Source organism: Alternaria hordeiaustralica (assembly GCF_023758085.1).
Source record: "Alternaria hordeiaustralica strain BMP 2776 chromosome Unknown scaffold_26, whole genome shotgun sequence".
NCBI classification, from domain to species: domain Eukaryota; kingdom Fungi; phylum Ascomycota; class Dothideomycetes; order Pleosporales; family Pleosporaceae; genus Alternaria; species Alternaria hordeiaustralica.
Window position 1 is genome coordinate 230472 of NW_026056798.1, and position 13695 is coordinate 244166.

General features: G+C 54.6%; 5 protein-coding genes across 5 annotated transcripts; 3 read left to right on the forward strand and 2 right to left on the reverse strand.

The window, feature by feature from the left end:
* Positions 1-114: 114 nt before the first annotated feature.
* Positions 115-1227, reverse strand: J4E84_009158 (uncharacterized protein; the record flags this gene model as incomplete). Its single annotated transcript, XM_049391723.1, has 2 exons — positions 115-661; positions 815-1227. The coding sequence occupies 2 exons, from the start codon at positions 1225-1227 to the stop codon at positions 115-117; spliced, it is 960 nt and encodes a 319-aa protein (XP_049240588.1).
* A 3293-nt stretch (positions 1228-4520) lies between these two features.
* On the forward strand, positions 4521-5901 carry J4E84_009159 (uncharacterized protein; the record flags this gene model as incomplete). Its single annotated transcript, XM_049391724.1, has 2 exons — positions 4521-5060; positions 5110-5901. The coding sequence occupies 2 exons, from the start codon at positions 4521-4523 to the stop codon at positions 5899-5901; spliced, it is 1332 nt and encodes a 443-aa protein (XP_049240589.1).
* Positions 5902-6757: 856 nt separating this feature from the next.
* On the forward strand, positions 6758-7836 carry J4E84_009160 (uncharacterized protein; the record flags this gene model as incomplete). The annotated part of the gene is made up of 2 exons (XM_049391725.1): positions 6758-6761; positions 6971-7836. The coding sequence occupies 2 exons, from the start codon at positions 6758-6760 to the stop codon at positions 7834-7836; spliced, it is 870 nt and encodes a 289-aa protein (XP_049240590.1).
* A 2730-nt stretch (positions 7837-10566) lies between these two features.
* Positions 10567-11901, reverse strand: FEN1 (Elongation of fatty acids protein 2; the record flags this gene model as incomplete). Its single annotated transcript, XM_049391726.1, has 4 exons — positions 10567-11088; positions 11138-11699; positions 11749-11753; positions 11803-11901. The coding sequence occupies 4 exons, from the start codon at positions 11899-11901 to the stop codon at positions 10567-10569; spliced, it is 1188 nt and encodes a 395-aa protein (XP_049240591.1).
* A 479-nt stretch (positions 11902-12380) lies between these two features.
* J4E84_009162 (uncharacterized protein) lies at positions 12381-13555 on the forward strand (the record flags this gene model as incomplete). The annotated part of the gene is made up of 2 exons (XM_049391727.1): positions 12381-12588; positions 12636-13555. 2 exons carry the CDS (start codon positions 12381-12383, stop codon positions 13553-13555), a joined length of 1128 nt encoding a protein of 375 aa, XP_049240592.1.
* Between the last annotated feature and the right edge of the window lie 140 nt (positions 13556-13695).

A 13695-nucleotide genomic window follows, 5' to 3' on the forward strand; every position in this document is an offset into this window, starting at 1 on the left:
ATTTACTATTGCTGCGATGACTATGCCATACAGGCCACTCTCAACCTCTGCAACGCCTACGATGACCACACGGGAACCTACTCTCGAACGAGAACCATCGCAAGTACGACAGACTTAGACAGTCAACCGCCCCTCCATGACCTGTACTGCGCTGCCTTCCAAGAAAAGCTGCGCAACACTCCTGTCCTCGTTCATCTCGACCTCGATGAAGATCTCGCTTCGTCTCCCCATCTCTACGCCCTGGATAATCTCGTACTTGAACGTCTTGGATGCCTCTCCTGCTGTCTGCGACAAATATGCGGCCAAATCGCTGGCGGCGCTACCGGTAGCTGGATCTTCCAACGGACCCTCGATCATCCTCGTCCTTAGCTTCGTCACGCCATGGTCGCTCGTTCCCGCCCGAACAAAGAAATATGTCCCAATGAACGTCTCGTCCCAGCCCTGATCCAGGCCCTCGACGGAGAGAGACTGGCCAGCTAGCGACACCATGCTCAGTGCCTCTTCAGATTCCAGTTCGACCAGAACAAATGTCATGCCTTTGACTATCGAGACGATGGCATGGTCATCTTTGACTTTAACTTTGCCTTGCCGATGGGCTTCAGCCAATTGCGGCTGGAGAGCGAACAAGTCGTCCTTGGTGTACCTCTTATTGTGGATATGACTGCATTGGTTAGCTTACATGTATACACACCTGCAGCATCACAGGTCGCCGAATCGCTCTCAGACCGTGGGTCTGGAACAGCCCGAACTAACCATCGTGATGCAGACACTCTAGACAGGCCGAGGGGGGACAATGTCAAATGCAGGAACATACACGTCATGAGGGATCGAAGCCTTCGCCGTCTTCTTGCCGCAATCGTACCGCAACCCAACACGCCCAGCTTTCAGGTTGAAGCTCGCTTCCATGACACCGCTGCTGACGCCACGCTCCCGAGCCGTCCTTCCCAAGACATAGCAGGCCGTGCCCACGGTAGGGTGTCCGGCGAACGGCAGTTCTCGCGAGGTCATGAAGATGTCGACGGTCCATTGGTCCTCTGCCGCACCATCCGCGTGTTCGTGCAAGAAGGTCGTCTCCGATAGGTTGAACTCTCGCGCGATTGTTTGCTTTTGTTCCTGGTTTAGGGTCCGGCCAGGCGGGATGCGCACAATGGCCAGCGGATTTCCGCCGTATGGCTGCGAGGTGAAGACATCCACGGTTACGAAGTCGAGCTGCGAGGGGGATGCCATGGTCAAAGTATCTGAAATGACAGATTGATGTTTGGTGTTCAGTATTGCTTTGGCTTTGTAAATACGTGGGCGAGATGACTCATCAATGAACCTGCATGCTACACCGCAGGATTTCGCTACCACGCCCTACATGTCACATCGATTCTGCATTCCAATTCCGATCCCTCATATGTGATTTCAAATCCCTCTCGCCGTGTGTGTTCGCCGTTCATTCTGATGGAGGTCTTGGTGCAGCTTGAAAGAATGGTACCAGGGACAGCCTGCCAAGCAGACCGAGGTTGTGCATCTAGAAGGCCACGTGAGGTGCGATGGCGTCGGTACCTGCCATGCTCAGGAGCACAGCCCTTTGTATCGGTCTTGGCAGTATTTTCTATGTCCGAAGGTGAGGCTGCGGTCGTGAGGCGGTGCAGTCGCTGCGCGAACACCATCCAAGGATCACTAGCTCGCCGTTACGTGTCCTTCCGGCTTGCCCGAAGAAGTACCTGAGGCGTGGCCGAGAGGACTGTAAGGTCAACCCTACCTTATGCATGCTATGATACAGCAGTGTACCTGGCTATAGTAGTATCTCCAAGCTGTCATGTCAGGAGTTTTGAAGTTGCCACATGGGGCAATGAGGAAGCTGAGTTGTGGTACTTCCCTCGGCGACTACGCACTAGCTGTCCGCGCGACGACCGTGTCACGGAGAACAGCGAGAGTGGAAACCTCCGCAGGAAACCTGATGAGATGATCGCAGAGTCTTGGGGGTTGAACCAAACTTGAGAACACCAGAATGGCTTGCATCTTCGATTCCAGATCAGAGGCCGACTACGCCACCAGGAGAAGGCATGACTACATGGCTGGCCATAGCAAGGGACTGATTTGAAATTCCACACCCTGTTTGCTTCAGCTGCCCCCCGTGTGCGTGGCGGCGTGAAGTCGATCTTCAATGCGCATGAATGCTGTTGCAACGATGGTGTTGCTTCCCAAAGGGGAAGCAATTTTGGGCCGCAACGAATGAGACACTGCAACGTTAGGTGTGGAGACGAAACGGGGCATGCTGGCCACGGTCTGCCCAGGTGCGAGCAGATCGACGCGGAGATTATTTTCAACGGTCTTTATCGATTCGTACAAACGCATCCTGGCATTGTTGTGCTAGCTGCGTTTGTTCCTGCGCGGCTGTGGGTTGTTGAGGAGAACCACCGGCGTTTGTACCCGCGGCTGAGTGGCCTGTGAGGAGATTGTCAGACGGTATGGCGTCAAAGGTCAGCGCAAAGGGACCAACAGCTCGTCAATCTGGCGATGTGCAGTACGATCGCACAGCTTCGATCGATGAAATGAGTAATCTCGGCTCGTGTAACGATGGGGTTGCCCTCGGCCTCGCAGTGTGTGGTCTGCAAGCGAGGAGGAGCACTGATGCTAGTACACAAGACTGCTAGGAGTCAGGACGATCCTTTGCGTTACCTTTACGAGTCCGATCTCGAACGCGTACATGCTGCTGCACCGCGGCCCAAGGCCATGAGCATGCAGTCTACACCTGTTGGTACCTTAGGTATACTCGAGGGGCCTCAATCACATGCATCGGAATCTGTCCGACGGCAGCGGGCGAGATTTCCACCCATCTCCTAAATCATAGTGTGCGGAAGCAAGATTTTGACATGTCAAGCGCGTCGCGTTGTTTGTTGACATGCGATAGCAGGCGCTGTTATGGTGCTTTTTGTGATATGAGCAATCTTTTATCGGAGCTGCAAACACCCCACTCGGCTGCAGGCTTGCACAACGGGGGCAGGGGCCGTGAGCGGTGATAAGTTCGCATGGCTGCAGCTCCGAGTCTGCAAGGTACATCGCGTTTGCGAATGTGCTGGCTCAAGGATACGAGTCGTGAATCTAGGCTACAAGAGCCAAGTTCAGAGGTTTCATCGTCAACGGGCCTGCCGCGCCGCATCCTCATCGCTACACATTGCCACAATATTATCGAGATGACGCGGATCATGAGGATTTGGGTAAGGTTCGTGAATATCCAACTTTGCCATGTTTCTGTGCCTGAAGATTGGGTTTTCGCATTGAGGTCAAAATGCCGATGCAGGCCCAACCCTGTCCTCTGACAGTTGCAGCTACGGCGACGTCCTTATTGGTAGTGCGGAAGAATCGAAAATGGGGTTGCATGTGCATGTGCATTCTGCAAGGTCCAAGTGCTCTCGAGGGGACATGCATCGGCACCCAGGATGATGCGGTCGAGTCCCAAGTGGAGACTGCATCGTCGGTGAATTGAGTTAGGGCGGCGCAGAGTTCGCGTGCGGTTGGGCAGACGCAGCACGATTCAGAAGCCACCAGAGCAGACCTCGGAATGTCGACAGCGGCGGACCCTTTGCGGCCAGGATCAGCCTGTGCTCTGGTGCTTCTCCATGTTTTGGTTCGACCATGGTACTGCTGTTGGCGCCCTGAGAGTGACGTCTCAGGGTCCTCAGGGGACGGCCGGAGATGCACGTCGTACCAGCGCGACTGTGAGCATAGCGCGAGGCGACGATTGGGAGCAACTGTGCCAGCTGTGCCTGACTCGGGGCGGGGTCGGCAAGCCTGACGCACTCGAGCTGGAAGGCGTTGCTGTGAGATGGCTAGGCCGTCTTGGTCGTGGTTCTCGGGGAAGCTGGAAGCCCCTGTCACTGACGCCACTCATGCAAGTGCGAAAGCGACCATCACGGGCCCTCGCTCAGGGATCATGAGAAGAAGCGTTGACTAGAGCAAACGCAAAACCCTTTCTGTATACCTACCCGACGTCTGCCCGTTCCAGCCCTCTGCGATCGTCTGCTCCTCATAACCCCGTCCTACACCACCACTGCCACTTGACCCTGCACCGCTGTGTTTGTCCTTTTTGCTTACCGTGCTCATAACCGCCTGCCCCGTCGCACACTGCAACGCCGACCACACTGGACATTCCACCATCAACCTTGCCTGGAGCGACTCGACGTATCACCATCTGCCTGCACGTCCGCACTGTCTGCTGTGCTTGATATCCTGCCTCTCCGGTCGCGCCTTCCTTTCTTCTCGTCAAAGCTACGACCACCCCACCAAACCCCACGCGCCGCCCGCTAGCCCATCTCCCCCGGGCCGCCTTTTCTCCTCGTCAACACCCTCAACTCCAACCTCGCTTTCGCTTCTCGGGGATCGCATTCCGCTCTTTGCTTTTCTGCGATACGCGCAACTCTAGCGCTGCGCCATCGCCGGGACCCTTCGCATCCATACGCCACACTTTTCACGTGCTCTTCAAAATGGCATCAAATCATTCCCGGAGCGCGTCGGATGAGAACCACAACTCAATGGCATACATTCTCGAACACGTATTACAGTACCCTGGCAGCTACGACATCCCCCTCAAGACCATGTACGAGCTCAACCGCGTGGACCGCGCCCAACCCATCCCCAAGAACTATACCAAGTCTGGCAACACATCACCAATTTCCAGCTCATTCGCATGGAACACCACAGAAGCTGCGACCATGAGCTTCACCTCGTCGTTGATGAACCAGCTCAAAGCGTTACCCACACGGACCAGCGCACTGCCACCCGCCTTCATCGTAAATTTTGTGACCCGCACCTTCATGCCCGAGCCAGCTGATGTCGACTGGAGCCAAGCTTTGACTGCGCTCGACTACCTGAAAGATTTGGAGACACGACGACGCAGAGAGATGGCTACCACGTTCGAGGCCCTTGACGTCCACAGGGACACATGGGACGCCGACATGGCCCGTGTCGCTGAAAAGGCACCTGGCATCGCACTCTGGATCAACAACCTCGAAGGCAAGAACCGGAAAGCTGAGTCGTACTACGCTCAGCTATGGGTCGGGCTCCGCCGATGGGTATGTTATCTATCTTCCTTCTCACGTGATCTCAACTAACATGAAGCAGATCATGATCAACCATCTCTCTGACGAAGAGTTCAACAAGCTCAACTGCATTAGCTATCTCAACACCCTCTTTCCTCCTGTCCATGCCCAGACCAAGCTCCCCTCGCAGTTCCTGAACCACGAAGCTCTGAAAGAAGAACGCCAGATCTTCTTCGAACTGATCAGCCAAGTGCAGAGGAGGGGACCCGATGTCTTACTTCCTCTCATCAACCGGGACAAGCGCCCGGAAGACCAGACTGGCTGGCCCACCGTCCAGAGGATCGTCGACAAGTACCTTCGCGTCGCACAGAACATGATTCAAGACTGCATCGCTACTCACGGCCCAGAGTCGTTTGATCGCTACATGAACGGACCTGGCAAAGAGAAGAAGCATGACTCCGGTGTCAGTTTTGGTTCCGAGCGCCGGCCCAGCGTACAATCTAGCGTGCACGAGAGGCAGTCGCCCGAGCCCATGCTCAGCTACACCCCGTCCATCAAGGGTCTCAGCAAGCTTGAGAGGATTACTCGCGAGTTCAAGCGCATGCGAGTCAAGCCCCGGCCCGAAGTCGAAGAGATAACGCAATTCAATCAGCGGGCCGCCGCTGACCACATTCCCCAGACAGGTGCGAATGCTGGAAAGAAGTCGCTCAAAAAGGCCCGATCTCTCGCCAGCCTCAAGTTCGGCAACGGCAGCTCGGCGTCATTGGCTAGCAGAAAGGGCAGCGATGCTCTGGCATTCGACGCCGACGAGATGAAGAAGCATCGCGCGATATACGAGGCCTCGGTCAGCAAGAGCACCCACGCCCATGCGTAGACGGCGGAGCAGCTGTTCACGACGGCCTTTACGACTTCACGACGACTCGTATCACCACGAGTCAATGTAGTATGTTCACATGCGCTCACGACTCCACGGCTCATACCGCGCTATTCGGACCGATGGGCAACGCGATGCCTAGACAACATGGAGACCTGCCATCGCCGCAAAAGCATGCAGGCGTTCCGAGTCGTTTTATTAAAGTACCCCATTGTTTTCTTTTCCGGCATTGCGAAGATGTCCCGACGTCTCGCTGCCGCCGTCAGTTGTATGACCTTTCTTAGCGGGCGTTGTCAGAAGCAATACCTTCGCGGGTCAAAATTTCTATTTTCATGTTAGTACATTCAGTTCATGTGATCTATGACGGATAAAGCATGGCGTTCAGGAAACAGGGTGCATGGCAAATGGCGTACTACAACGAATTGTTTTTGGAAGCATGTTTCTTTTCTTCGGCTGTACATACGAAAAGGCACGCGACTGCGTTGCTGCGGAACACGCATCGATATCCGAGATACTTAGCGTAATTGTGTCATCTCAGACATGGACGAGTAATGGATAATACACACACTTCACACAATCCGCTTGTTTGAGCATGGCGCATGTATCGCATTCGTGTTATTGGCGGCCTTGCCCTCAGGTGAGGAGCGAGGCCGCGCAGGAACGAGGCTGCCGTTGCTGACCTTCCGTATTGAACCTCATGGTTTCACGCAAAGGATTGCCTTGCCCTCGCGTAGACGTCGCAGCATGGGATTAGCAAAGTTTGTTTTGCAAAATCAATGGAACTCGACTCAGGACCCTGGCGTACGTAAACTTTGTTTTTAATCACACTGCCCACTGTGCCCGCAGCTGTTCCCACATGCGTCTGCACGCACAACAACAACAGGGTAAGTCGCCCCCGCCACGCCTTGCCGCATGCAGCCCGGGTTCGGGTGCCCGTTGCAACGCCAGTGGACACTGGACAGGACGTGGAATCCTTCACGTGCATGTTCGGCGGGCAGGCGAGAATGCACTCGCATCACATCCCCCCGGCTTGGAAGGGCCCCGAAGCTAACCGTCGTCGCAAGATCAGCACCCGATATGGCAACACGCATCCCGAACGCGGACCCGACTTCTGACGACGCCCGCCATGCCGACCGCCCGTCACCTGCGCACGCGTCAGACGCGCCTGAAGCAGCCTCATCCGCGACGCGTGTAGCGACACCCCGTCCGCGTCCGACGTCCCCCGTCGCCGCCGCACCGCCCAGACGCACCTTCTTCGACCCCTGGAACAGCTCCAGTACCGGCCATCAGCGCGCGGAGAACCGCCTCGGAGGCTCCACTTCATGGCGCGCCTCACGGAGTCTCAAGCTAGGCGAGCAGTTCAGGGCAGGCAGAGGCGGTGGCAAGAGAGTCGCGGATACGGTGGGTGCAGGGAGTGAGGACTTTGGCAAGGATGGCCGCAAGGACAACGGCAGCTGGGAGAAGGGCGCAAAGGGTCTGAGGACCGGCGGACAGAAGAGCCTGGCCGAGGTATGGGCTGCCAGCAAGGCTGGCAGCAGCAGAAAGCCATCACAGGAGAAAGACGACGGTATTGCGACTGTCTCTAAGCATGCGCCAGACGTGGGGACAGACTCAGACACGCATCCCCAGAGCGACGTCTCCTCAGCCTCGTCAAAACCTTCCGAAAAGCAGATCTTCACCGGCCTCTGTTTCTACCTCAACGGCTCCACCGCCCCTCTAGTCTCAGACCACAAGCTCAAGCAGCTCTGCGCTGCCCATGGCGCTAGCCATTCGATATCGCTCGGCCGCCGAACCGTAACGCACGTCATACTTGGTCGAGTAAACTGCATTGGCAGTGGGGGTGGTGCAGGCGGCGGCCTAGCAGCAAGCAAGATGCAGAAGGAGATTACTCGTACAGGTGGCAAGGCTGTCAAGTTCATCAATGCGGAATGGTAAGTCGCCAGCAAAGTAAGCCTTTGGGCTTGCGCATCTCCCGTCCGTCACAGCTTGTCCGGCTGTTTCACACGCGATTGCGCATGTGATTGGGTTTATGCATAACATATACATGCCCTCTGTCAAGACATTGTCTAGGACTTCGATTGACTGACACGTTGAACAGGGTTCTAGACAGCATCAAAGCCGGCCGCCGCCTCCCAGAGTCTCGCTATTCCCCGCTGAAGCTAGCGCACCAGTCTCAAAGTAGCGTACTGGGTATGATGCGCATTGGTGCTACGAGTTCGAAGTCGCAGCAAGAGCAGCAGCAGGGATGAGCACCCAACCTCGCTTTCCCTTGTACCAGCAACCACGCAACTCTCGCCGGATCGACGACATATTACCCCGTTGGGCAACTCGCCTGACTTGTGTAATATCCCTGGACGCAATACACACAACGATGAGTAAACCCGCGAACATGAATAGATACCAAAGATACCCACATCCCAAAGCAGTAAAAAGCCTGTCCAAGGACCCTTGAAACACGCCTACCGCACAGCAAACCTTCCCTTTTTCAGCGTCCCGAAAACCGCGCATCATTTCACATGATAAGTGCTAATGTACATGCCACGCGAGTATATTCACCGGCCGGTGTAGATCCACACTTGCAGCTGCAGCAACTGAAACGTTGTCTGTGGGGAAGTTCGTCCGGGACCCGCGTTCGCGCATGTGTCGATCAATCAACAACATGTTTTTGCTTTCGACCAAACCACCAACGCTGTCTGTCGTGCAAGACCCTGGACCTTTGAAAACTCTAAGTGGCGCGATAACGTGGCGCGATAACGTGGCGCGATTATTCGGGGCTAGTCAGTTCGTTAGGGTTGCGTTCGGCTTGCGCTATACCTGCCGTGGGTTTTCCGTGGGAGGGCATCGCTGATGTGCTGAGTTGGTTACGTTTGATGCGTTCTTTATCTGATTGTGACGGAGGAGTAGATGGCTAGAAACTGGCTCGTTCTGTGCTAGCGCAATGTAGTCCGTGAACATCTCTCATATCTACCTACCCGTGGACATGCATACCAAATGAACAAAGACCAAACCAAAAACCTGTTCTCCAAAACTCTGCGGCTCACGTTACAACCGAACAACATCAGGCAGGCCAGCCGACCAGTCTACTCCCTTAACAAACGCAATTATGAACCACTCTAACGCGGATGCATCCGTCAATAGCGTAGAAGCAGGCATCCGTGGATTGTCAACGCTGGCTGGCGCGACCGCTGCGGGCTGCAAACAGCACTGGCGTGAACTCTTTCTGCTCTATCCATCCGTCAGTCAGATGTCATGTCACATCCACGTCAACGCCAGCAGCGTCAGAACGTAACATCCCCCACCCAAACATTCTAGCTCCCACGCCTCGTTTCGGCCTCGACGGAAGCTTGGAGAAGGATACTTGGGTACCGAAGTTCTTCCGCCTGTTTCGAACCAAAGTCGCTCGGAAAGGAAGGGGATTAAGGTTGAGTGGTTGGTTTGGCCGGTTCAACGACTGCTAGCTGGGCCTTGGTTCGATGTGGTAGTGCGTGCGCATGTGTGGCTCCTACAGCGGCGGTGGTGGGATAAGCCGGATGCGCGAGGGCAAGTGCAGTGCTGCTGGACCCTGGGGTGTGAGATGCCGCGTCAGGTGCAGGTAAGTTCCGCGTTGTCGTTCGCCCGTTTTTTATCGTTTGCTGAGACGTGTTTCGTGCTGGGCGTGACTCGTTGCGAGGTTGAATACATGGTTCCGTGCTGGGGATATCGTTACGGATTCTTTGTGTGTTGACTCGGCGGCATGGAAAGGGATGATGGTTGCTTGGTCACTCTCTGAAACAATGAACTGCGAATGTGATGTGGTTTTCTGGTGAGTGATGGGATTGCTAGTTTCCCTTGCCCGGGCAGTTGTGGCGCTAGGGTAGTGTGTTGTGATACTTTGGTTGGAGACGTTGGAGACATAGCGTTTGGTTCGCCGGGTTACTTGCATTCCGTCTTGGGATGACGATGGTGATGGTTGTAGGTTTGGGTTGATGCGCGAGAGTAGTAGAAAAGGGATGGCGGGTATTGGAAGTGATGTCAGAGGAGAATCTACTAAAAGTCGGCGAATTCTATAGTTTTGAGTATTGTGATGACGAGTATTGTAATTTGATCCGTTCATGTTGTGCCAGTCTACAGAGAGAAATCAGCGTAATGCGCGTCGTTGCGGTCAGTCATGGAAATGTCAAAGTTATAGAATAAGATTAGGAGTTCGGCAGATGTGGACACAATTCTCCTCAGATCATTACCACGTTTTCGTGTCGGTGAAAACTCTGATAGATTTGTCGAAAAGGTTTTTTGATATCATCTTTTGATAACTTCTGGAGTGCACCATAGGCCCGTAGATGTGGAAACAGTATGATATGACGTGGATCTGAATGCTTTACACGATGTTGAGGTGCATACTGAGACTTAACCTTGGATATACTGTGCGAATAAATAAGACAACAAGTATCGAGCCGGGAGGTATGAAGATACTCAAGCGTCTAAGTTATGAATCGTGCATGTTGCAATGCTGTTAAATTTCTTGCTTTGATATAGAACAAAGCTACATGTCGAGACACCATGAAGTAGACATGGTATAACGAACCATATGCGTATGCCTTGAAAACGCCGTAAGCTCCCCCGGTATCACTATCCCATAAACGCCCTTTTCGCGCAAACCCCGACGCTGTCTCCCGTAACTCCATCTCCCTAACCAGCAGTCCTCGGCTTAGCCTTGGCCTGCTTCTTCGCCTTCGCATCAGCCTTTTGCTTCTTCTTCTTTTCCTCGAGCTTCTCCTCGGCCTTGCGCTTGAGACTAGCCTTCTCCTCAGCGGTCTTCTCAATCGGCTTGAAGAAGCCTTCCAGCCTACTCTGCTGCGCTGTCTTCATGTTCTTCTGTAGCTTGGCTGCTCCGTTGCGTACCCTGTCTTCGTTGAAGTGCTTCTCCTCGACCAGGAACTTGACGAGGCCTTCTACATCTGGAGCTTCCCACTTGAAGTCGCATTCTGGGTCGTCGGCGGGGCGCACGTCGGGCTCGAGGAAGAGGAGGCGCGCATCGGCGAACGGCCAGTCGTCGGGGATGGTGAGCTTCTTGGAGGATTGGGACTTGATGTGTTCGACGACGCCTTCGAGGTCGGTATGCTCGCGGATGAGCTTAAGGGCGGTGCTTGGACCGATGCCTTTGATGGGGTCGAGGTAATCGCAGCCGAGGAGGATACAGAGGTCGATGAACTGACAGTGGTTAGTATATGATATGTTTGAGGTAGTGATCTATTCGTACCTGCTTCCGCTCCATGTTCAGGCCTTCGAGCACCTTGTCCAGGTGGATTTCCAGAATGGGCTCTTTGCGCTGCTCGCTGAAGGTCAAGTGGCGCAGCAGGATGGGTGAATCGAAAGTAAGCGTGTCCATGTCCTCTGAAGCAGCGGCGTACACCTTGCCTCCTCTCGCCAACGTAGCACACTGAGCTTCAGCCTCGGTGGGTGCGACAATGTACGGGATGCCCATGAGCTTGAGCAAGCGCTGGCACTCCTCGTTGTGCTCCCTCGTGACCCTGACCGTCCGCCGCGAGAACTTCTCAACGTCCTCTGCTGTACCAGTCTCCTTAGCCTCCTCAGCCGCCGCGTGTGCCTCTGTCTTGCGCTGGAAACGCTTCGCGAGCTCGCCGGACTTGAGCTTGGGTGGAGCGCCATCGAAGACATACAGGGGCTTGATGCCGTTGTCGACCATGCGCATTGTGCGGTAGAAGAGACCCATGAGATGTGAAGTGGTTTCGCCCGTCTCGCTCATGAGCTGCTGGCCATCGGAGCGGACTGCGATGAGGAAACTGTAGATGCTCATAGATCTACACAGTATTAGATTGGAGAGCCATAGAGGGGTTAGAATATGCATACGCATCCTGAACGTGTTAGTGATTGACCGCATATGTGAGACGATAGCCGACATACTATGGCGACTTTGCGTCCAAACTGGTTCTTGATCTCGCCCTTCTTGACTGCCTCTGGCGCATGCTCCTCAATGAGCTGGTACAGGTGTTTGATACCCATGGCGACTGATCTCCTCTGGCAGTTGTATTAATCAGATAGGTTTGAGGTGCTGTTGGCCCAGAGTGTCGTGCAGAAGCGTAGGCGACTGCGTGGTGGCTGGAGAAAGTGACGCCAACGATCGTCACGACGCGTTCGCGTCTCACCGCGCGCAATCACGGTCTACATTTCTTGGCGTCGCTACCCCACATTTGCCTGTCATCGCTTAGTGAGGCTCTGCATGCATTCCAGGCGGTGCATCTCGGATCTGCTATCTGCAACTCGTGATCTCGCCAGATTCTTCAATTGCCGCGTGTCTGGAGTGATGATGCTAGCTTTCTTGCCACCGCGGAGTGCTTCCGAACCGCCTGCCGCGGTTCTTTCAACGGTGGGACTTCCGAGGCCAACTTCATCCAATTACGCAGATTCTCGTGAGAAACCGGGTATAACTGTCACTTTTGTGTAGCTGAGACACTTTCCACATTTCTGATAACGACTCCAAAATGCTGCGACCAACCTACAGACATGCCACCAGGCAATTGCGCACCCCACTCCGGTCTGCGGCCCTCGGCAAGCGGTACCTACATGCTCCCGTCAAGTTTGACTGGCAAGATCCATTGAACACGAGCAACTTGTTCACAGAGGAAGAGCAAGCCATCTCGGAGACAGCAGAGTCATATTGCCAAGAGCGCATGCTCCCGAGAGTGCTAGGTACATAGACCGTTGTGGGGAGTCCAGAGCTAGCTGACGTGTTACAGATGCATACCGCAATGAGGACTTTGATAGGGAGATCATCACGGAAATGGGCGAATTAGGGCTACTGGGTGCAAGCATTCAGGGCTATGAGTGTGCCGGAGTCAGCAGTGTTGCCGCAGGTCTGATTACCAGAGCTGTGGAGAGAGTCGATTCTGGATATCGTTCCGGCTACTCAGTCCAAAGCTCACTTGCCATGGGTGGTATCGAGGAGTTTGGATCTGAAGAACTGAAGGAGCGCCTCCTACCCAAGATGGCCAAGGGTCAACTGCTGGGCTGCTTTGGTCTGACTGAGCCCAACCACGGATCCGATCCAGGCTCTCTGGAGACAACTGCTAAGCCACATCCGACTAAGAAGGGCTACTACTCACTGTCTGGATCAAAGACGTGGATCACAAACTCGCCCATTGCCGATGTTCTCCTTGTCTGGGCGAAGCTGCAGGAGACTGGCAAGATCCGTGGCTTTGTCATTGAGCGCGACCAATGTCCACCGGGTACTCTCGAGACCCCGCCAATCAAGCACAAGAACGGTCTGCGGGCGTCCATTACCGGCATGATCCAGCTTGATGAGTGTCCCGTGTCCGAAGCAAACATGTTTCCAGAGGTTGAGGGCTTGAAGGGACCCTTCAGCTGTCTCAACTCGGCCAGGTATGGCATTGCCTGGGGGACTATCGGTGCTCTCGAGGACTGCATTGCAAGAACCCGAGAGTACGCCCTCGAGAGGAAACAATTCAAGAATAACCCGATTGCCAAGTACCAGCTTGTGCAGAAGAAGCTAGCTGACGCGACGACGGATGCTGCATACGGTATCCTGGCCGCCCACCAAGTCGGAAGGCTTAAGGACGAGGGCAAAGCTGCACCTGAGATGATCTCCATGATCAAGAGACAGAACTGTGACCGGGCGTTGATCAACGCGCGAACGTAAGTAGCACCAAGCGCTTCTTCGAGATGTACTGACTGTGAGCAGACTGCAAGAAGTGTTTGGCGGAAACGCAGTATCCGACGAGTACGGGATCGGAAGACATGTCGCCAACTTGTTTGTGACGCAGACATATGAGGGCCAAA